This window comes from Xyrauchen texanus, chromosome 33 (assembly GCF_025860055.1).
Source record: "Xyrauchen texanus isolate HMW12.3.18 chromosome 33, RBS_HiC_50CHRs, whole genome shotgun sequence".
In the NCBI taxonomy this organism is placed as follows: domain Eukaryota; kingdom Metazoa; phylum Chordata; class Actinopteri; order Cypriniformes; family Catostomidae; genus Xyrauchen; species Xyrauchen texanus.
This window is the reverse complement of record NC_068308.1, coordinates 8393669-8413349: the sequence shown is the minus strand read 5'-3', so window position 1 is coordinate 8413349 and position 19681 is coordinate 8393669. Positions and strand designations below refer to the sequence as shown.

The 19681-nt window shown below is 36.1% G+C and overlaps 2 protein-coding genes across 3 annotated transcripts; one reads left to right on the top strand and one right to left on the bottom strand.

The window, feature by feature from the left end:
- Positions 1 to 29: 29 nt before the first annotated feature.
- LOC127626999 (transcription factor A, mitochondrial-like) lies at positions 30 to 7824 on the top strand. Of its 2 annotated transcripts, XM_052103185.1 has the most exons (8): positions 30 to 276; positions 886 to 934; positions 2252 to 2379; positions 2493 to 2563; positions 3785 to 3934; positions 5966 to 6061; positions 7187 to 7243; positions 7324 to 7824. In XM_052103185.1, exons 3-8 carry the CDS (start codon positions 2331 to 2333, stop codon positions 7585 to 7587), a joined length of 687 nt encoding a protein of 228 aa, XP_051959145.1. In that variant the 5' UTR covers positions 30 to 276; positions 886 to 934; positions 2252 to 2330; the 3' UTR covers positions 7588 to 7824. The 2 variants fall into 2 exon arrangements, with proteins under 2 accessions (XP_051959145.1, XP_051959144.1); XM_052103184.1 differs by lacking the exon at positions 886 to 934 and having other exon boundaries at positions 7324 to 7823.
- Positions 7825 to 8224: 400 nt separating this feature from the next.
- Positions 8225 to 16207, bottom strand: zgc:171971 (uncharacterized protein LOC569690 homolog). The gene is made up of 9 exons (XM_052102977.1): positions 16125 to 16207; positions 15423 to 15591; positions 15231 to 15277; positions 14825 to 14973; positions 14591 to 14715; positions 14388 to 14490; positions 12226 to 12494; positions 11657 to 11809; positions 8225 to 10556 (listed from the first exon to the last, which is right to left on the bottom strand). Exons 2-9 carry the CDS (start codon positions 15588 to 15590, stop codon positions 10404 to 10406), a joined length of 1167 nt encoding a protein of 388 aa, XP_051958937.1. The 5' UTR covers position 15591; positions 16125 to 16207; the 3' UTR covers positions 8225 to 10403.
- Between the last annotated feature and the right edge of the window lie 3474 nt (positions 16208 to 19681).

The following is a 19681-nucleotide window of genomic DNA, read 5'->3' as shown; positions in this document are numbered from 1 at the left end:
AAGAATAATGTTTCTCCCATGATGCCCCTCGGTGTGATTGCAGAGTTGAATGGCGCCTTTACTGCAGGAGGGGATCATAATAACTGACAACCATTGCAATTTACCGCACCAAAGTCTTTGTGTGTCTTGTTTTCACTGATATTTACGTTAAATATCTGATTGATATTACTGGGATTGTCAGAGCGCGTGTATGATGGCTCCATTCAGTTTGCTGTCAGTCGGTGCTAATGTTCTGCTTAAGTCTCTGGGTTTGTTCTCCGCTACATCTGCTGTGAGGTGAGCAGCGAGCATGCTTCAAGTTTAAGGTTATTCATGCATGACCAGTTTATTGCATTATGTTTTAGAAATTATTGCATTTTCTTTTTTGTAAATGTACCATGCTACTTTTTGTTGGTTTGCTTTACGTTTAATATGGTAATACCATGTTTTTGTAGATGTACCATTGCACCATGGTGTTTTTATTTTTACATTTACTATCGTAATACTAAGTTGGACATGTTTTTGTACATGTACAATGATTTTTTTTTTTTTGGACATTAGTGTGGACATGTACAATGCCATTTAAATGTTTTGTGACATTTACTATGATAATACTATTTTTTTTTTTTTTTTTTTTGTATTATAATGTTTTTAGTTTTTTTTTGTCCCACACCTTTTAAACAATTAATTTCCTTTCATTTGTGTTACTGGTTAATGCATTTTTAAAATAATTTGTATAGATATTCAACCAGACAAGCAATTTCTAAATTAAATATTTTAGAGCTTAGCATTTATGGACAAATTCACTTTCACAATTGAAATTTCCATGACTTTTAAAAATGTTGTTCATTTCTACGACTTTGAAAGGCCTGAATATCCCTATTTGAAATTGCCTGATATTTCCAGATTTTCCATGGCCGTGGGAACCATGTCGATATCATGGTGTATGAATATGGTAATAATTTCAGTACTATGGTGTTTATTTCCAGTACCATGTATGACTCAAGAATATATATATATATATATATATATATATATATATATATATATATATATATATATATATATCTTATTATATTTTGTTAAAAAAAAAAAATATCCTGCTGGCCTCACCACAAAATAATCCAACAAAGTTTTACACTGCGCTCTATCGTTTTATATTGTCTTAAAAAACATTAGCAGTTTACTATAGGAGTGTGGATCGTAACGTAAATGCCGAGTCATACAAACATTTTTTATGAATTTTATATATATATATATATATATATATATATATATATGTGTATATATATATATATATATATATATATATATATATATATATATATATGTATGTGTATATATATATATATGTGTGTGTATATGTGTGTACAAACACACACCGATCAGCCACAACATCAAAACCACCTGCCTAATATTGTGTAGGAGTCAGCAAAAGAGTGCCAGGCTGCATCTCAGAATAGCATTCTAAAATGAAATTCTACTCATCGCAATTGTACAGAACGGTCATCTAAGTTACCATAGACTTTCAGTTCAAACCAGTCTGGCCATTCTCTGTTGACCTCTCATCAACAAGGCATTTCCATCCACAGAACTGCCCCTCACTGAATGTTTTTAGTTTTTGGCACCATTCGTAGTAAGTTCTAGAGATTGTTCTACGTGAAAATCCCAGGAGATCAGCAGTTACAGCCCATCTGGCTCCAACAATCATGCCACGGTTCAAATCACTGTGATCACATTTTTTCCCCATTCTGATGGTTGATGTGAACATTAACTGAAGCTCCTGACCCATATTGGCATGATTTGATGCACTGCACTGCTGCCACTCGATTGGCTGATTAAATAATCGCATGGATGATTGTTGGTGCCAGATGGGCTGGTTTGAGTATTTCTATAACTGCTGATCTCATGGGATTTTCACACAAAACAGTCTCTGGTGCCAAAAACAAAAAAAAACCTTCCGTGAGTGGCAGTACTGTGGATGGAAATGCCTTGTTGATGAGAGTTCTACAGAGAATGGCCAGACTGGTTCGAACTGAAAAAGTCTACGGTAACTCAAATAACCACTCTGTACAATTGTGATGAGTAAACTATAATCTCAGAATGCTATTCTGAGATGCAGGTTGGCACTGTTTTTGCAGCATGAGTGGGACCTACACAATATAAGTCAGGTGGTTTTAATGTTGTGGCTGATATACTGTGTGTGCATATGTATATTTTAATTGCCATTCATGGTAGTCTTGGGTAATGTCCTATTGTTTTGTAATTGTAGGTGCTCATGTGTAGTTCCAGTGATAAAGTGTTTTAGTACCACAACAGGGATTCCACCTAAGAGACCACTCACAGCATACATGAAATATGTGCAGGAGATGCAGCCCAACTTCATCAGACAAAATCCAGGTAATATGTTGAATTGGAGAATTCACTACTGTAACTACATTGGTTCATTGCATATGAGGTTTGTTTAACAAAAAGATATTGCTCTCAGATAATGACCAATCTCTTTTGACCAGGAGTGAAAAACGTGGATATTGTTCGGAAGATTGCACAGCAGTGGAGAAATCTGACTCCTGAACAGAAGCAGGTACATTTGGGTTGATGAGCATTTTAGGCCTATATTCTGTTTCTGTTCTAAATTAAAGGGATAGTTCACCCAAAAAAAAAAAAGATCTCTTAATTTACTCACCCTCATGCCATCCCAGATCTGTATGACTTTCTTTCTTCTGCTGAACACAAATGAAGATTTTTAGAAGAATATCTCCGCTCTGTAGGTTCATACAATGCAAGAGAACTTTGAAGCTCCAAAAAGCACATGAAGGAAACATAAAAGTGATTCATAAGACTCCAGTGGTTAAATCCATGTCTTCAGAAACCACATGATAGGTGTGGGTGAAAAACAGATCAATAAAGTCCTTTTTTACAATAAATCTTCTCCCTGCCCAGTAAGTTGCATGGCAATATGCACAAGGAATGTGAATCTCCAAATAAAAAAGATGAACAATGTGAAAGTAAAAGTTGAGATTTATTGATATTGATCTGTTTCTCACCCATACGTCATATCACTTCTGAAGACCTAGATTAAACTACTGGAGCCACATTGATTCATTTTATGCTGCCTTTATGTGCTCTTTGGACCTTCAGATTTTTGTCCACCATTCACTTACACTGTAAGGATGTACAGAGCTGAGAAAATGTTCTAAAAATCTTTGTGTTCAGCAGATGAAAGAAAGTCGTACACATCTGCGATGGCATGAGGGTGAGTAAATAATGAGAGAATTTAATTTTAATCATTTTTGTCTGAACTATCCCTTTAATGTGGTCTCTTAATTTATTTTGTAATATTAACAAAGTGTAGATTATTTTTAAAACACAATGCTTTATTGTAGTGGTCAACCAATGTAGGTGATTCAATGTCTTATACCAATATTTAGAGAGCAGGGTGAACAATGAAATGAACACTTTATTTACCCAAAATCCACAAATTCAATGAGTTTTGAATAGATTTTGGATCTGACACAAGGAAAACGTTACTCTTGAGGACATTGATTGACACCGTAATCTCAAAATAGATAATCATCGACCAATTAATTGGCCTGGCCAATATATCGGTCAGTCTTTAGTTTGATCACTTCAGTAAACTCTAAAACATACTGGTCATTTTAAAGTAAATGGTCTGCACTTATATAGTGCTTTTATTTTTAACCTTAGTGGTTACCAAAGCACTTTACACTGTGTCTCATTCACACACCAATGGCGGCAGAAGAATTTCTTATGTTTGATCTATTGTATATCATATGTTTCATAGCCATTTCAGGATGCATCTTTAACAGCTAGGGAGCAGTACAAGCTTGCTGTGGAGAAATACAAAGCCCAGCTCACCCCGGCACAGTCTGCTGCTATTGCAGTGGAGAGGAGACAGAAGATGGCCAAAAGAAAAGCAATTAGGAAAAAGAAGGTGAGTGTTGCATACTTAGTAAACCTGACCACCAATAAGATGTATTTCCACCCAATAGCTTGGTCTCCTATAGAGAGTCATGGACGTCTGCAAACAATGTTTTTTTAATGGGATAGCGAAAGCAAAGAGGTGATAGGAAATGAGAGGGAGAAGAGTTGGAATGGGATCGGGAAAGGACCTCACAAGCCGGGACTCAAACTCGGGAAACCTGCGATGTATCAGAACCACATGTCATGATTGCAGTCCGCTAGGTTATGGCTCTAACTACAAAATAGTTCTTTGGTTTCCTCCTGAGTAGCTGATTGACCAAGTTGTGTCTGCAACCAGAATAGCTCCTTAGCTAAATCATGGATGTTCCTGTTTTTTGCATTCCCAAAAAATGGAGTGACTATTTGCACCCAGGTCCTATTGGAACAGAACTGGTCACATATAGCAGACATTGTCATCCCAAAAGTCTGGGTCATGGTTTAGATAATTTTCCAATTTATAGTTCTTATTATTATCAGAAAAGCAGAGGAGTGCAAATAGGGCGTGCCCGGGGGTAGTAGTAGCACAGGGAAGTTATCAAAGGGCTATATTTAAGTAATGATTAGGTTTGGAGTCACCCTCATGCCATCCCAGATGTGTATGACTTTCTTTCTTCTGCAGAAACCAAATAAAGGTTTTTGGAAGAATATCTCAGCTCTGTAGGTTCATACAATTCAAGAGAATGGTGGCCAGAACTTTAAAGCTCCAAAAAAACACCAAGGCAGCATAAAAGTAATCCATAAGACTCGAGTGGTTTAATTCTTGTCTTTTGAAGTAATAGTATCTATTTTGGGTAAGAACAGACCAAAATGTAACAAAAGTTTTCACTATACATCTTGCCATTGCTGTCTCTTGGCATTCCAGGATCATGATTTCAAGCACGATTACACTTCCTAGTGTTTGACTCATGCACAGAGCGCTAGATGGCTCTAGGAAGTGTAATCAACTTGAAATCATGATCAACAAGGAGACTCTGATGTCAAGATTTAAGGTGCGTACACACTGCCAGCGACTTTGTCGCTGCAGGTCGCCAGTGGCTGGCGGTGAAGTCGCTAGTGGGTGTTCCCACTACTGGTTGCCTAGTAACGTTTATAAATGACATTCACGGATGTCATTCCATTCCATTGCTGTTGACAGCGAATCTCTTTTCTTGCCACTAAAAACAAACATTTTGGAGGGAAAAGACTAAATATAAATGGAATCAGTACATAAAATGCTTTATATGAAAAATTTCTAACTGCAAGAATTAGCCTTTCATCCATCTTTCCGTTACTGCAGGAGCTGAGAGAGAGAGAGAGAGAGAGAGAGAGAGAGAGAGAGAGAGAGAGAGAGAGAGAGAAGGATCACGTGAGCTCTCCCGTCTTCTCTCCTGTTGGCTGCCGCTTCCGTTAGTCGCTCTTCATTTGAATAAAGTTGAACTTGTCTCAACTTTGTCGCGTCGCTGGACACGCCCACATCTAGTCGCGAACGGTCGTGACCGCTCGTGTCGCCGGAAGTCGCTATGCTCTCATTGAAAATGAATGGTATGGAGTCACTGTCGCGCGATGTCGCTGGCAGTGTGTACGCACCTTTATAGGGGGTGAAAACTTTTTTTTGCTCTGTTCTCACCCAAAACCGATTGGATCGCTTCATAAGCCATGGATTATACAACTGGAGTATGCTTTTATGCTGCTGTTATGTGCTTTCTTGAGCTTTAAAGTTTTGGTCACCATTCACTTGAGCTGAGATGTTCTTCTAAAAATTGTAGTTTGTGTTCTGCAGATGAAAGAAGGTCATACACAGCTCGGATGGTATAAGGGTGAGTATCAGAAGAGAGTGTGTTCATTTTACTAAACCTTTATGGTTACCTAAGATTTAATGTTTCTGGCTATCAAGACATTGATTCACCGGAGTCTCGCCTATAATAGAGGACAAAAAGCATACATTATTTTAAATCTGTGGTACTAACATGTCCAACATTGAAACAGTGCTTTATTTTAAAGGAATATTATGTTGTAACTGTAGGAGCTGAATGCTCTTGGCAAGCCCAAACGCCCCAGGAGCGCCTTTAACATCTTCATGGCAGAGCACTTTGAGGAAGCGAGAGGAACTACTATGCAGGTGAAGATTGGCTCTTGTTCATGGCCTTTAAATGTCTAATTTTATACTGTAGACATTGATGTTTAAAGCTAAAAACTTTGCAGGTGAACCCAAATTTAATGTAATTTTTCTCTTTACATTATGTTGTTTTGCTCATGGTTTTGTTGGATGAGGGGATATCAGGCATCATGTCTGTATAGGCATGGTTTTATTCCATCTTTATCATCAATTTAAATAAATTTGTGCCATAATACCATAGTCTGATTAGACTGTAATCATTGAACATGGAGTGTTTACACTTGTTTGTTTTTTTTTACGTTATATGATAACACCGCAATAAGGTTCCATTTGTTAACATTGTATTAACAACATAAGTTAACATGAGCTAACAATTAACAATACTTGAGCATTTATAGGTCTTAATGTTAATTTCACCATATAGTATAGTAACATTAGTTAATGAACTATGAACTAACAATGAGTAATTATATTTGTATTAACTAACATTAACTTTTATTACAATGTGTAATAAAATATGTAAAAATATATTAGTTGTTTGGTCATGATGCCAAATGCATTTACTAATGTTAACAAATGGAACCTTATTGCAAAGTGTTACAAATTATTTTTTTACTTTATAAGCCTATTTCTTTTGTAACCCTAACTATGTGACTATACATAAGTTTAGTTGCATGTGTTTATCTGTCTGCCACACATTTTGGGTCCCAAACCATCAAGCTAAGAACCACCGCTATAAAGTACAGAAGTCTGCAAATCTTACCAAATATTTTTGGAGATTGAATAACAGTTCTATCTAAGCACCTAGTTTAGCTGTTTGCATTTAGCCAATTGATAGTGATTAAAATTGTTAATGTAAATGTTCAGTAATCAGAAAAAGAGTTATTCTAATACTATATTTTAATGGACAATACACAATAGTCCATAAAATAACTATAACTACCTACTATCTAATCTAACTTTCATCTAGAAATTGCTCTTTGTGAATGTGCCCTTTAAAAAATCCTTAATCAGTTATCACAAACAACTGGAAAAGCCATGGAAATTCCTGAATCAAAAGGTGTAGAAACCCTGTTATTTATTTTCACAAAATGTGTTTTGGTTGTCGAATGTCATTTCTCTTTCCAGGCGAAGATGGTGTCACTGACAGATGACTGGAAGATGCTCAACATCCCACAGAAACAAGTGAGTTTCACCTTAATTCACTATCTTCCTTTCAAACGTGCATAATCACATTATATCTGACCTTGCTGTTCCATTCTCAGATTTACATGCAGCTGGCAGAAGATGACAAAGTCCGTTACAAAAATGAAATGCAATCGTGGGAGGAGCACATGACAGAGATCGGAAGGGAAGACCTCGTTCGGAGGAAAGCGAGGAGGCCCAAGAAGGCAACAGCCACCAAAGACAGAAAAAATAAATCCAAAGTCACAGCGCTGAAAGCAAAAGCGCCGAAAAAGAAAACGGCTGTAAAGAAAGCTGCTTCTGGAACAAATGCTGAAAAGACTGTGAAGAGCACCAAGAAGTGAGACGATGTACACCGATCAGCCACAACATTAAAACCTCCTACCTAATATTGTGTAAGTCCCCTCGTCCGCCAAAACAGGCCATGCTAGTCTTCTCAACACAATTGTACATAGCGGTTTTCTGAGTTACCATAGACTTTGCCAATTCGAACCAGTCTGGCCATTCTCTGTTGACCTCTCTCATCAACAAGACTATTCCATCCACAGTACTGCCACTCACTGGATGTTTTTGGCACCATTTGAGTAAATTCTAGAGACTGTTGTTTGTGAAAATCCCAGGAGATCAGCAGTTACAGAAATACTCAAACCAGCTCATCTGGCACCAACAATCATCCATACGATTATCTAGTCATGTGACAGCAGTGCATAAAATCATGCATATATGGGTCAGGAACGTCAGTTAATGTTCACATCAACCATTAGAATGGGGAAATAATGTGATCTCAGTGATTTGGAGCGTGGCATGATTGTTGGTGCTAGATGGTTGGTTTGAGTATTTCTGTAACTGCTGATCTCCTGGGATTTTCACACACAACTGTCTCTAGAATTTACTCACAATGGTGCCAAAATCATCCAGTGAGCGGCAGTTCTGTGGATGGAAATGCCTTGTTGATGAGAGAGGTCAACAGAGAATGGCCAGACTGGTTTGAACTGACAAAGTCAATGGTAACTCAGATAACCACTCTGTATAATTTTGATGAGAAGAATATAATCTCCGAATTCTATTCTGAGATGTGGGTTGGTGCTGTTTTGGCGGCACATAGGGGGAACTACACATTATTAGGCAGGTGATTTTAATGTTGTGGCTGATCGGGTGTATACTATGTTACACCGAGTGTGTTGCATAAAGGCCAGTTCCGTCCTGAATAAAAAAGCTACATGCTTTCCGTTATTACAACATCTTCAAAACATGAAAATTCTGTCATCATTTACTCATTCTCATGTCATTCCATACCTGCATAACTTTCCATCTTCCGTGAAGCACTAAAGATGATGATTGGCAGTATGTTATGCTTAGTTATGAGTAGATAATGACAGAACCCCTTTAAAACTGTGACGAGCCTTTCAGGGCCAGTCAGGAGGTGGTATTCTTTTCTATATATCATTTTCTTGCAGGTTTGACATAGACTGTATTATGTAAACAATATTTTAGGACTGCTTACATTTGTATTGTACTGCTTCTCTCAACAAGTCACAATTTCTTTACCAGCCATGAACCGTAATACTGACAACGGTTTTCTTTTGCTTCTTATGTGTTTGCATATCATGCTTTGAAGTAGAAGATGCCATGTTTTGTATGTCTTTACTTACAAAATAAACATTCATATTTTCTATAAAAACAAGTATTTACAAATTCATACTATACAACTCTACATTGAATATCATATAGTGTACAAAGTCTGTGCTTTCAAAGGTTAAAGGAAAAGCTCACCCAAAAATGAAAACTCTGTTTAGTCTCTCATATTGTTCCTAACACATTATTTTCTTCCGTGGGACACAAAAGCTGATTTTAAGAAATATTTAGTCAAATTTCACTGAAAATTGTCCCCAGCTGCTGTAGCTCTCAAATCTTATTCATGCTTCTGATTATGTAAACTTTTTGCATTTTGCAAATAAATTGAGAACCAATGGTGTTCCTTTATCATCATTGAGGTCAAGGCTTGATGGGATGAGCCTTTACATGCTAAATTTGAAAATGTATAGGCACTAGCGCCTTCAGTTGCTTAAAATATTTAATTGCGATGAATGGCATGATTTTTCATAGTTAATTGTGATTAATCGTATATTTTAAAGTGCTGACATTTAACACATACTTTTTTCCTGTCAAAATACATTAAATTCCTTTTTAGGAAAGAAAGCAAAACAATACGTTTTAAAATTTTCCAAACAAAGTATTGCACAGTATAAAGATAGAAATGCACTAAAATTGCACCAATTCAAGTAACATGATTTACGCTGCTCTGAACTCCACATGAAAAGCGATTGCAGAGAACATGTTTTGCTTTTAGCTCTGGCAGTACAATACTTCATTAGAATTGTCCGGTTAGATGGAAGCGCATCATGATGCCATGAAAATGTTGATGCTTCATTCCAGCATGTCATCTGAATCAAAAGTCCTATCGGAGTTTGTTTTGGCAAAAAGTATTTTTAAATGTCCTTTCTCAATCACTTTATCACTGACAAAGAATTGCTTTTGTGATGTGTGTGTCAGTGCAATCATCACCCTGGATACATAGCAAAGGTTATGCCCTACTCCAACCAGTGTTCAGAACTTGCACGGAGCTGAATAAAATGTCAAATTGGTAAAGCCGTTAATTGCGTAAAAGAAAAATGAACGCATTAAACATTTTAAATTAATCGCATGTGCTAAAATGTTAATTTTGACAGCTCTAATAAACACAGATTTGAGAGCTATGGCAGTGGGAACAGTTTTATAGAATACAATTTCTGTTTCTCACTCACAGCTACCGGCTTGGAATATAGTGCATGAGTTGTATGGGCTACTTTTATTAACTTATCACTTTTTACCCAATATATATATGGTGTATAGCAAAGAATAGATTGGAGATTCTTCCCAGATATCTTACCAAGTAAGCAATCGATATGCACGTGAGTAGATATTTTTTGTGTGAACTATTCCTTTAAATGCAAGTCATGTGGCCTCAGATTTACAGGTTAAATATTAGCCAACTGTACACCTATATGCAATGTTCAATACTTTGTAATCCTCAGGAAACAAAACTTCACATTTAAAACATTTACATTTAAAAAACATTAAGAAAGATATTTACATTATTTGTTAAATAATGGGGATAAAATCAGGACTTGGAGGCAGAGCGGGGGTCAGGTGGCAGTTTGGCCTCCTGCAGTAAAGTCTCAAAATCAGGGGAACAAACCAGCTTGTGTGTGATGTTTCCCAGCACGGTCATGTCCCCAGTCAGACCTTCTGACAGCCGCACACAAACAAGTTGCTGCAAATAAAAAAATATGTTTTTACTTTGACGTAAATTACATCCAAGTCCAAGAATTAAGCTGTCCAAATATAATATACACATCAGAATCTAGTTACAGTGGCTCCATAAGTATTTGGACCCTAAATGTCTGAAAGTCATTACATCAAATACAATTTTAAAAAACAAGTGGGAACTGAGGACAAATGAGCCAAAAGCTTTTTTGCCATTTTTTTTAAAAGAAATGTACCAGGTTCAAAACAAGGTAAGCTAAACAAACAGCATTTGTCACAGTGTTGATTACCACAAAAATAATTAATCTCGACTTTTGTTTATTTAAAAAAGAAATCTGGGTTTCAGTGAGGCACTTACAATGGAAGTGAATGGGGCCAGGATATTAACGTTCAAACTAGGGCTGGTCAATTGAATGTGTTCATTTCTTTGGTTAATAGTTGACTGATTAACATGTAAAAAAAAATTATTCACACAGTTACTACAGTGTGCACTTTTTTTTCACTTCCTGAAACTTTACTAATATTTGTCCCCATTTCCTGTGGCTATATCTGGCATATATACATTTCCAGGCGGTACACGCTCAACTCGACTGCACATCCTAACACAAAAACTGATTGTGTGGAGCAGTGCATGCTTGTTCATTATGCACAATGCATGTCCTGGCAAAATAAAGCTTGATATGAATCGAATCTGACCATATAATCCCATATGAAAAAAGTCCACTGGAAAATGGCAAAACATTTTGGCCAACTTTTAATTACAGCATGTCCACTGATATTAGGCATGTATACTTGTATCGAAGTACACTAAGGGGGCAGTGGTGGCTCTGCTGTGAGTCTCTGAGTACAACAAGCCACTTGATAACATGCGCGGATTGACGGTGAGTAAACACGCCACAATGAGGATCTACTAAGTAGTGGGAATTGGGCATTCCAAATTGGAAGAAAATGGTATATCAAAATTAAATAAATAAAACATTTTTAAAAAGTGCCCATGTTGAAGTGTGTTTCCCAATACTTTTTGGGGCCAGTTGAATGTTGGTTTTTTATCTCTCTTTACTAGACAATTTTGCAACATTAAATTAAAATTACAGCACACAAACTCACTTGTAGGAAAGAGAAGGCGGCTCCTTCCGAAACATCTAATGTAACATTTCCCATCACCAGCTGGACTTTCCCAGACTTTCTAATCTGAAGTTTTCCAATTAGACCCTCTGAGAAGTCGGACAATAGAGGCATAGTGGCTTTATCAGTCTGATCCTAAAGAATGATATCATACCATTACAATCTTTCAGAGGACACAAGATGATAATAAGTAAATGATAATACAAAGTAAGACAATAATTATAGCCAAATAAAACCCAACAGTCAGTTTATTTTATTTATATAATGACTAGATGACTGTACATAATCCTATTTATTACACTGCTACTTATGGAATATTGATAATTTAAGGTATTTTGTTATGTGAGGAGACATCAAACAAGCACAGCAATGTAGGAAATTGTTTATATACTGAAGTTTAGCAGTTATTATACATAAATGTGATAGCAGAGTTCCCTGACTGACCAATCAGAATGAAGTATTCCAGAGAGCCATGTAATAAATGTTTTATATCAAACTGAATGTGGTTTACCACAACCGGCACAATTCTGTAGTGTGAAATGTGAACTAACCAGTGCTTTAACATGCAATGAGCGTTTGTCCTCAGGCTTGTTATCTTCCTTCCTCATCTTCTCCGGGCTGGTGGTTTTGGGTTGACCAGGTAAGGTATCAGGAAGCTGAATAAACAGTAGTTCTTCTTTATCTGAAACACTTAGCTGTTCAAAAAGTTCTCCAATTGTTGGCTGCTGCGGGCACATGGATGCACCTCTCACTTGAAGTGGGTTTTTGTTCTCGGCTCTGGATGATTTCAGTGCATAATCGGACACGGCGTCTTCTTTAACTGCAAAAAATAAATTAGGCTTTTAGTACATGTCTATTAGCTTTGAGACCATCTATATGCTATTTTATCCCTAAAGGTTGATTATCTCTTAGCAGATGTTTTCAATGTAGTCTTTCTCTAAATGTCACTCAGGGGCAAAAATAGAATTTTTTGTCCAATACAATGCTCTCTAGAACAAGAATGTATATCCCCTAGTATCATAAACATGCTTCTGACTATCAATTTTAAGTAGCAAACAATGGTTCATGGGTGTGACATAAATTAAAGGCTTGGAGTTGCGTCAGCATAGGAAACAAAACGACCTCGAGAAATTGCTCGAGTGCATTTTAAGAACAGTTCACCCTCAAAAAATATTATTTTCAGTTGCATTTCTCTCTAAACTGATATGGATTCTTTAATCCCAAGATCAATCTAAAAATGTATACATTTGGCAACTGGCTGGTAAATATTTAGATTTCACTCACCAGTGATTGTGTAATATAGTGGTGGAGTATTCAGCAGTGAGATCATTTTACTGCGAGTAAAAGTGGATCCACGCAACCCATTTGTTACTGAATAATGTCTATCTCAATACCCTTTCTATTATTTTCAGTCAGTTGTTGATCAAAAACAACAAAAAATAAACACTCAATTCTAATCATGCATAGCTCGGACGAGATAAACCATTCGAGTCTTCTCTCATTAATATGCGCTGATTTGCAGATGCTCTTTACAGAACAGCTGGTTTTCTTAAAGAGACAGTACCAGTTTTTAGCACGTGTTCAACAAATCAAATGTAAATACAAGTACAAATTATGCAACTAACCAAAAAACATGTAACAAAATATAATATACTCAATATAATATCATATTTATTGATTGAATACATGGATTTGTTAAATTTTAAAAAGCTAAAATGTGACCAAAATGATGAAAACCCAGTGGCGTAGCCAAGGGTGGGCCAGGGTGCGAATATTAGAGATAATTGGTTTTTTTTATTCAAATATACATTTATAAAGCTGTTTTAAAAAAGCATAAATTCTGCTTTCTGAAAGTGTGAAAGGACTGTTTGAATGTGCCGCCTTTCAACTTTTCTGGAGAAGTTGGAGAAAAAAATTGGGGCTCATCCAATTTTATTGAGGCCCACCCAAAAATAATTTCCTGGCTACGCCCTGGTGAAAACTAATCAAAATCGAATCGAATCGAATCGAATCAATATTGGAATCAAATCAAGAGCTTGTGAATCGGAACCAAATTTAATCGTGAAATCTCATACCATCCCAGATGTGAACAACTTTCTTTCTTCTGCTGAACACAAACACATTTTATTTTTTAGAATATCTCAGCTCTGTTCCATACAATGCAAGTATGTATTGCAATGCAAGTCATTATTTCCTATACACTTTCACCACCTATATGCGTTCATAAGAGGACCAAGTTCTTCTTTTTAGGGGCGATTCACGTTCTTTGTGCAAAATGCCACCTACTGGGCAGGGAGGAGAAAGAAAATAAAGGAAAGATAATTTTTTTTTTATATTTGCACAGCAGCCCAGTATGTGGTGATATGTACAAAGAATGCAAATTGCCAAAAACTAAAGATGACCTCTCTTGAATCCGCCGCATAGGAGGGCTGGTCAAAGTGGAGATTTATATTAAAAAGGATTAAATATCAATCTATTTCTTACCCACACCTATCACATTACTACTGAAGATATGGATCTTTAACTATAATAGATTACTTTTATAGTGTCTTGATGTGAGCAGACGAAAGAAAGTCAAACACATCTGGGATGGCATGAGGGTGAGTAAATGATGAGAGAATGTTCATTTTTGGGTGAACTATCCCTTTAAACAAATCATCAATACCTGACCACTAAGCACATCAAAATATTGTTAGCATAAACTACAACTTACATGCATTAGCTGCCTCTGTTGACAAAAAGCTGCATGACTGATGGAGTGGAAGTCTTATTGGTCTTCGCTTTGGATCATTTTTTAATCCAGGATCATCCAAAAACTGTTCAAAAAAATAAATAATTAAATGTTACTAATCAACTTTCAAGCACATCAGACTACATATGTAAAGATAAAGTGTCTTTGTGTTGTGTGTTGCTTACATCATCTCGTTGGAGTTTTTGTAAAATTTCATTATCATCATCCTCAGTATTCTTCTTCTCCTTTTTAATGCACTTTGTGACAAGTGCGGGGTCACAGTCACTTAGGCTAGAACTACCCCAACTACCTGCAAATTATTAAGATTATGCACCCAAAAATTGCATTAGCAGTTCAGCTTTTAGTTTGCCATTTTATTTTCAATGTTCCACCAACAATGTTGTATAAGTGTGTTCCACCATGTTTCCTGTAGGTGTCTGCAGGTCCCTGCTCAAAGATGGAGTGAGACTGAATAGTCTGTGGCTTTTCTCGTCGCCGTCTCTCTCTTTGTCTATCTTCCCTTTCTCTCCTCTCTTTCTTTGGTGGAATGCGAGTCTCCTCCTGTAACCTCCAGAAAACATGAGTGCAATATAAAGGCAGCTTTAAAGGTTAAATACATGCAAGAACCAAAGACCAATCATGATTGTGAAACATTACACGTTATCACTGTCAGTTACATTTTGAATGCTGTAGATTCTAACAAAGTTAGTTAACTTTTGTTGTCTTAAATTACTTCAAAAGTATACCATTAACAATGAACGGAGTCTGTACGTTAAGCCTCAAAAGCACTGAAATAAAGTTTATAAGAGAATCTAAGATACTTACTCATCTTTAGTTTTGCGAACAGAGTGAACATTGGGTAAAAACGTCTTCTGTTGGGGGGGAAAAAAAACACTATTTGAGTCATATGTTGTTTCTAGAGCTAAGAATTCCCTTCCCATTCAACCTAACATGTTCCATGAATTGGTCAAACATCTAAAGGGGGTGAGAGTCGCAGGAAACAGAATAGGGTGCAACCTTCTTATATCCACCCAGGGTCAGGTCTCTGGAGCGCAGAGAGGTCAGTCTGCCAGGAGGAGGTGGATTCAGTGATATCCGGCCTGGCAGTCCTCTACCTGGAGAAAATGATGGTCTGAAATTGGCAGATGAACTTGCCTCTGAATCCCCATCGCCATGTTCAGACATCCTGACAAAAAATAAATAAATAAAAATAAATAAATATATATATATATATATATATATATTGAAAACACATTCTATTTTTGGAATGGAATCCTTGCTTTACTGAATACACCATAAGACACTAATTCATAGCCAGATATGCAGCTGTGTCTGAAACCCTAATGAGCCGACTACCTAGGCAGCATCTTCGCGCATCATAGACGCACCAATCAGGCTTTCTGCATCATTTATGTATGCGTATTCATTAAAGTCTCCATAAGACTACACAGACTCAGACAGTCATGGTTTGGTTTGTTTTTTAAAAGTGAATAATAATTAATAAAAAAGGCATTCGTTCAACATAGACGCTGCGCGCAAACTGAAATTACGCTTTAGGGCGCACGCGCCTCCATTTTGTTAGCAACATCAGCTGTCAAAACAAAGCTTGAGATGCTTCTTCATGCTACTTTGCACTACCGGGATTTGGAAATGCATGGAACAATGACGTTAATACGTTTGCCTTGCATACAAACAAAAGACAATAAAGACTATACGTACTTGAAATTTGTTTAAACACCTTTGTTACATTCGTCCAGCTGACGGCCACAAACTCGCGGAAGCATTATGGATCACGTGATCAGGCTTCTCGGAAGAAAGATATGAGGCTCGTTCGAGATGAGCAAATATATATTTTTTTTTACTATAGGCCTACCCGTTTGTTGTTTGCTATTTGATATTCAGTAGCCTATTATGTAGGGGACGCTTTTCTTTCATTTACACTGACAACAATTGTATTGTTCCTATTGATGTATATTTCTATATCCCCTACGAGAGTTTTGTATTTAGTATTTTTTTTTTTACATTTTATTATTATTATTATGCCAAAAACGTTTAACAAGACAGATGATGGCAGGAATCACATAACACCAAAAAACAATGCTAGTAGTTGACATTTTAAGGATTTTTTTGTTATTTGTTCCCAACTAGATGTAATCATAATCTATTAAAAAGAAAGCAGGAGTGTATTACAGAAAATTGTTTGCATTTATGTAAAAAAATATTTTTCAAGAATAACAAATAAATAACTAAATAAAATACTGAATCTAAGGCTTGTGTTTTGATAGAAAAATATGTTACTGTATTAATACATTTGTTAATATTTGTTTTTCTGAGAGGCGAGTAAGTGTATGTTACAACGTGCCCCATAGGCGGGACACGTTACAGGTGAGGGGCACATTGTAACAAGACCATATAACAGCTTAAAATCCCCCTCTTACAACTGTAAAGAGCCTAGAAGATAAACCAAATTTCCATTTCAATAAAAGCCATTTATTAACTTTGTCAAATATAATATAGCAATAATTTTGACACTTGACAATAAATACACAACAAAGCCACAGCAGTGACCGAAATAATAGATTGATGACAACACACACACACACACACACACACACACACACACACACACACACACACACACACACACACACACAAAGACAAAGGGGAATTATGTAAATTACATATCTGACTGCATGGAATTGCATATAGGCCTAGTTTTGTGTCGTTAGTAAATAACACTGCTTTACAATGTGCCCCGTCGGCACAACTGGGATATAAAATTGGTTGGTCACTTCTGCTAGCTAAAAATTGGAGATTAAAATGATACCAAGTTTGCTTCATTTTAAATAAACAATAAAAACAGCGATGAAAATGTAGGCCTACTTTCATGTGAATTTCTACTTTTGCTCATTTAAAATGAAATGTTGGCGATGTCTTCCAAAGTTTTTTTTATTTATTTTCCCTAACTGCTCCCCTAACTCATTCCAAAATGTTTGAATAAAAACACATTCACACAAAAAGATGTTCAATCGTCTCTTCTTGATCACAGAAACTATTTTTTTCTCTCCACAATTTGAATATATTTTGAAAGTTTACTACTACAGGGATAACATTCTTTAATCTTATAAATTAATTTGTGGAGAAAAAAACAAACTAGAATCCAACTAGAGTCTATAGCTAATTCCATCTATTGAAAGGAAAATGCTGGAATAAACCTTCTACAAAACTTGTCATCAGTAATACAAATTCCTTCTACTGAAACGGTATTGTTTTAAAAAAATGGATTTAGAAAGTTGCACTCCTTTCAGAAGAGTTTTGATACTACTAGGGATGGCCTTTTAATTGTATTTTGGTGAGGTGGGCGCAGTTGTAGCAGGCAGGCGGCGCAGTTGCTTTTCAGAGCTTTGTGCATGATGGGAAATGACTGGCTGATGGCTCATTGGATTAAACAACCTTTATGTTTCGGTATCTTCTAAAATTTTGGATTTTTTTTTTATCTCTAATATTATGTTTTTATTAGCATAAATGACGTGTGAATATTCCCAACACTCTGACAGTGCGATCTATGGAATATGTGATTTTTATCATATTTCTGAAATATCTCAAATATGTGTCTTTACTAAATTAAAAATGGATGGAAAGGCTTATGAGGGGAATTAAATAAAAGGTATATTGAGAGTCTTTTCAACATATTTATTTTAATTTTAAATCAACAGATTTTAATTTGCATTCACTTTATCAGCAACAGCACATGAACGGGAATCCCGCGATATCTGCTTTAATCGCGAAGGTTTCTGATCCACTGATAACTGTCTAAATTGACATCTCTTATTTCACTCTTTCCCTGACTGCAGATGTCTACTCTCGTCTACTTTCTAGGCGAGGCGTTTGGCATTTCGCACGAGCTTATAATATTAGGTGTGTTCGAATTGAACTGCATCTCGATTTATCGATCGGCGAGATTTTGCATTTGCAGTCGGGGGAGGAGTTAAAAAGTGAGCAGCCAACCCGGACATTTGCTCTTCCCTTTGGCTGTGTCTCGTTTGGAAGTCTAACCCTCATGTACCTCATGCATTCCCTTGGAAAGAGACTTTGTTCCTTTCTCACTCTAAGCGCCCTGCTCTTATTAAATAGTGGCGTGCTGTCATAGCAACCACCAGGGTTGGGAGGGTTACTTTTGAAATGTTTTTCACTACAGATTACAGAATGCATGCTGTAAAATGTAATTTGTAACGTATTCTGTTAGATTAGTCAAGGTCAGTAACGTATTCTAAATACTTCGGATTACTTCTTCAGCACTGGTAGAGTTTTTCACTTGTTTTTACTATAAAAAAAATCTGCCAAACAGTAAGACACATGTTAAAATACATTCTCTGAAAAACCTAAATATCTTATGCAGTGTTGTTTCTAAAACAAGATAAATAAAATGTATCTTGTTTTAAGGATTTTTGATATTTTTACAGGAAAACAATATGAAAAATATTATCAAAAATAAGATTTTTGCCCTAATATCAAATGTCTTTCTAGACTTTTTTTTATTAATGTCAAATGTCTTTTTTTAAAACTTTTTTTAATTAATAAATATGATCATGCTTGTTAACGTGCATGTAAAATGGCTAGAAATAGCATTTTAGCTTAACATAAAGCTGACAATGTACACAAGGTTTATTTCTATTTCTTCTGCTCCAAACTTCTCTGTCTGCTCGTATGAATATAACACATCATAAGAAAGTGTTTCACTGCTGTTCAAATACACTTTGGATCGCATCATTTATATGTATACATTTATACATTATTTTACAATGCAAAGTAATCTCTTAAGTAATCAAAATACTTTTTGAATTTAACTGTATTTTAAATACCAATTGTTTACATTTTAACTGTAGGGAAATACAGTTATTTATATTTTGTATTTTAAATACTGTACATATTCTCGTTATATGTATTTTGTTACTGCTCAACCCTGGCAACCATGTTACGTTACGTTTCCGTTCATCATAGGAAGACCGTCTCGTTTAAACAAGACTTGTGGGAGGATGCTCAGTATACTGCAGCCTTCAAATGACGCATCCTACCTAGCATGCAGTCTTCGAAAGGAGACTCTTTGTGTGGAAGATCACGCAATGTTTGCAGACGAAATGTGATTCAGATAGACCACCTCGATCTCATGAAAAGTCATACATAATTTACGAGTTGGCTATTTCGATGTTGTTCGCATAAACAAATGAGGCATTAAATACACACTTATTAATATTATGCCCTAACCCAAACCCCTT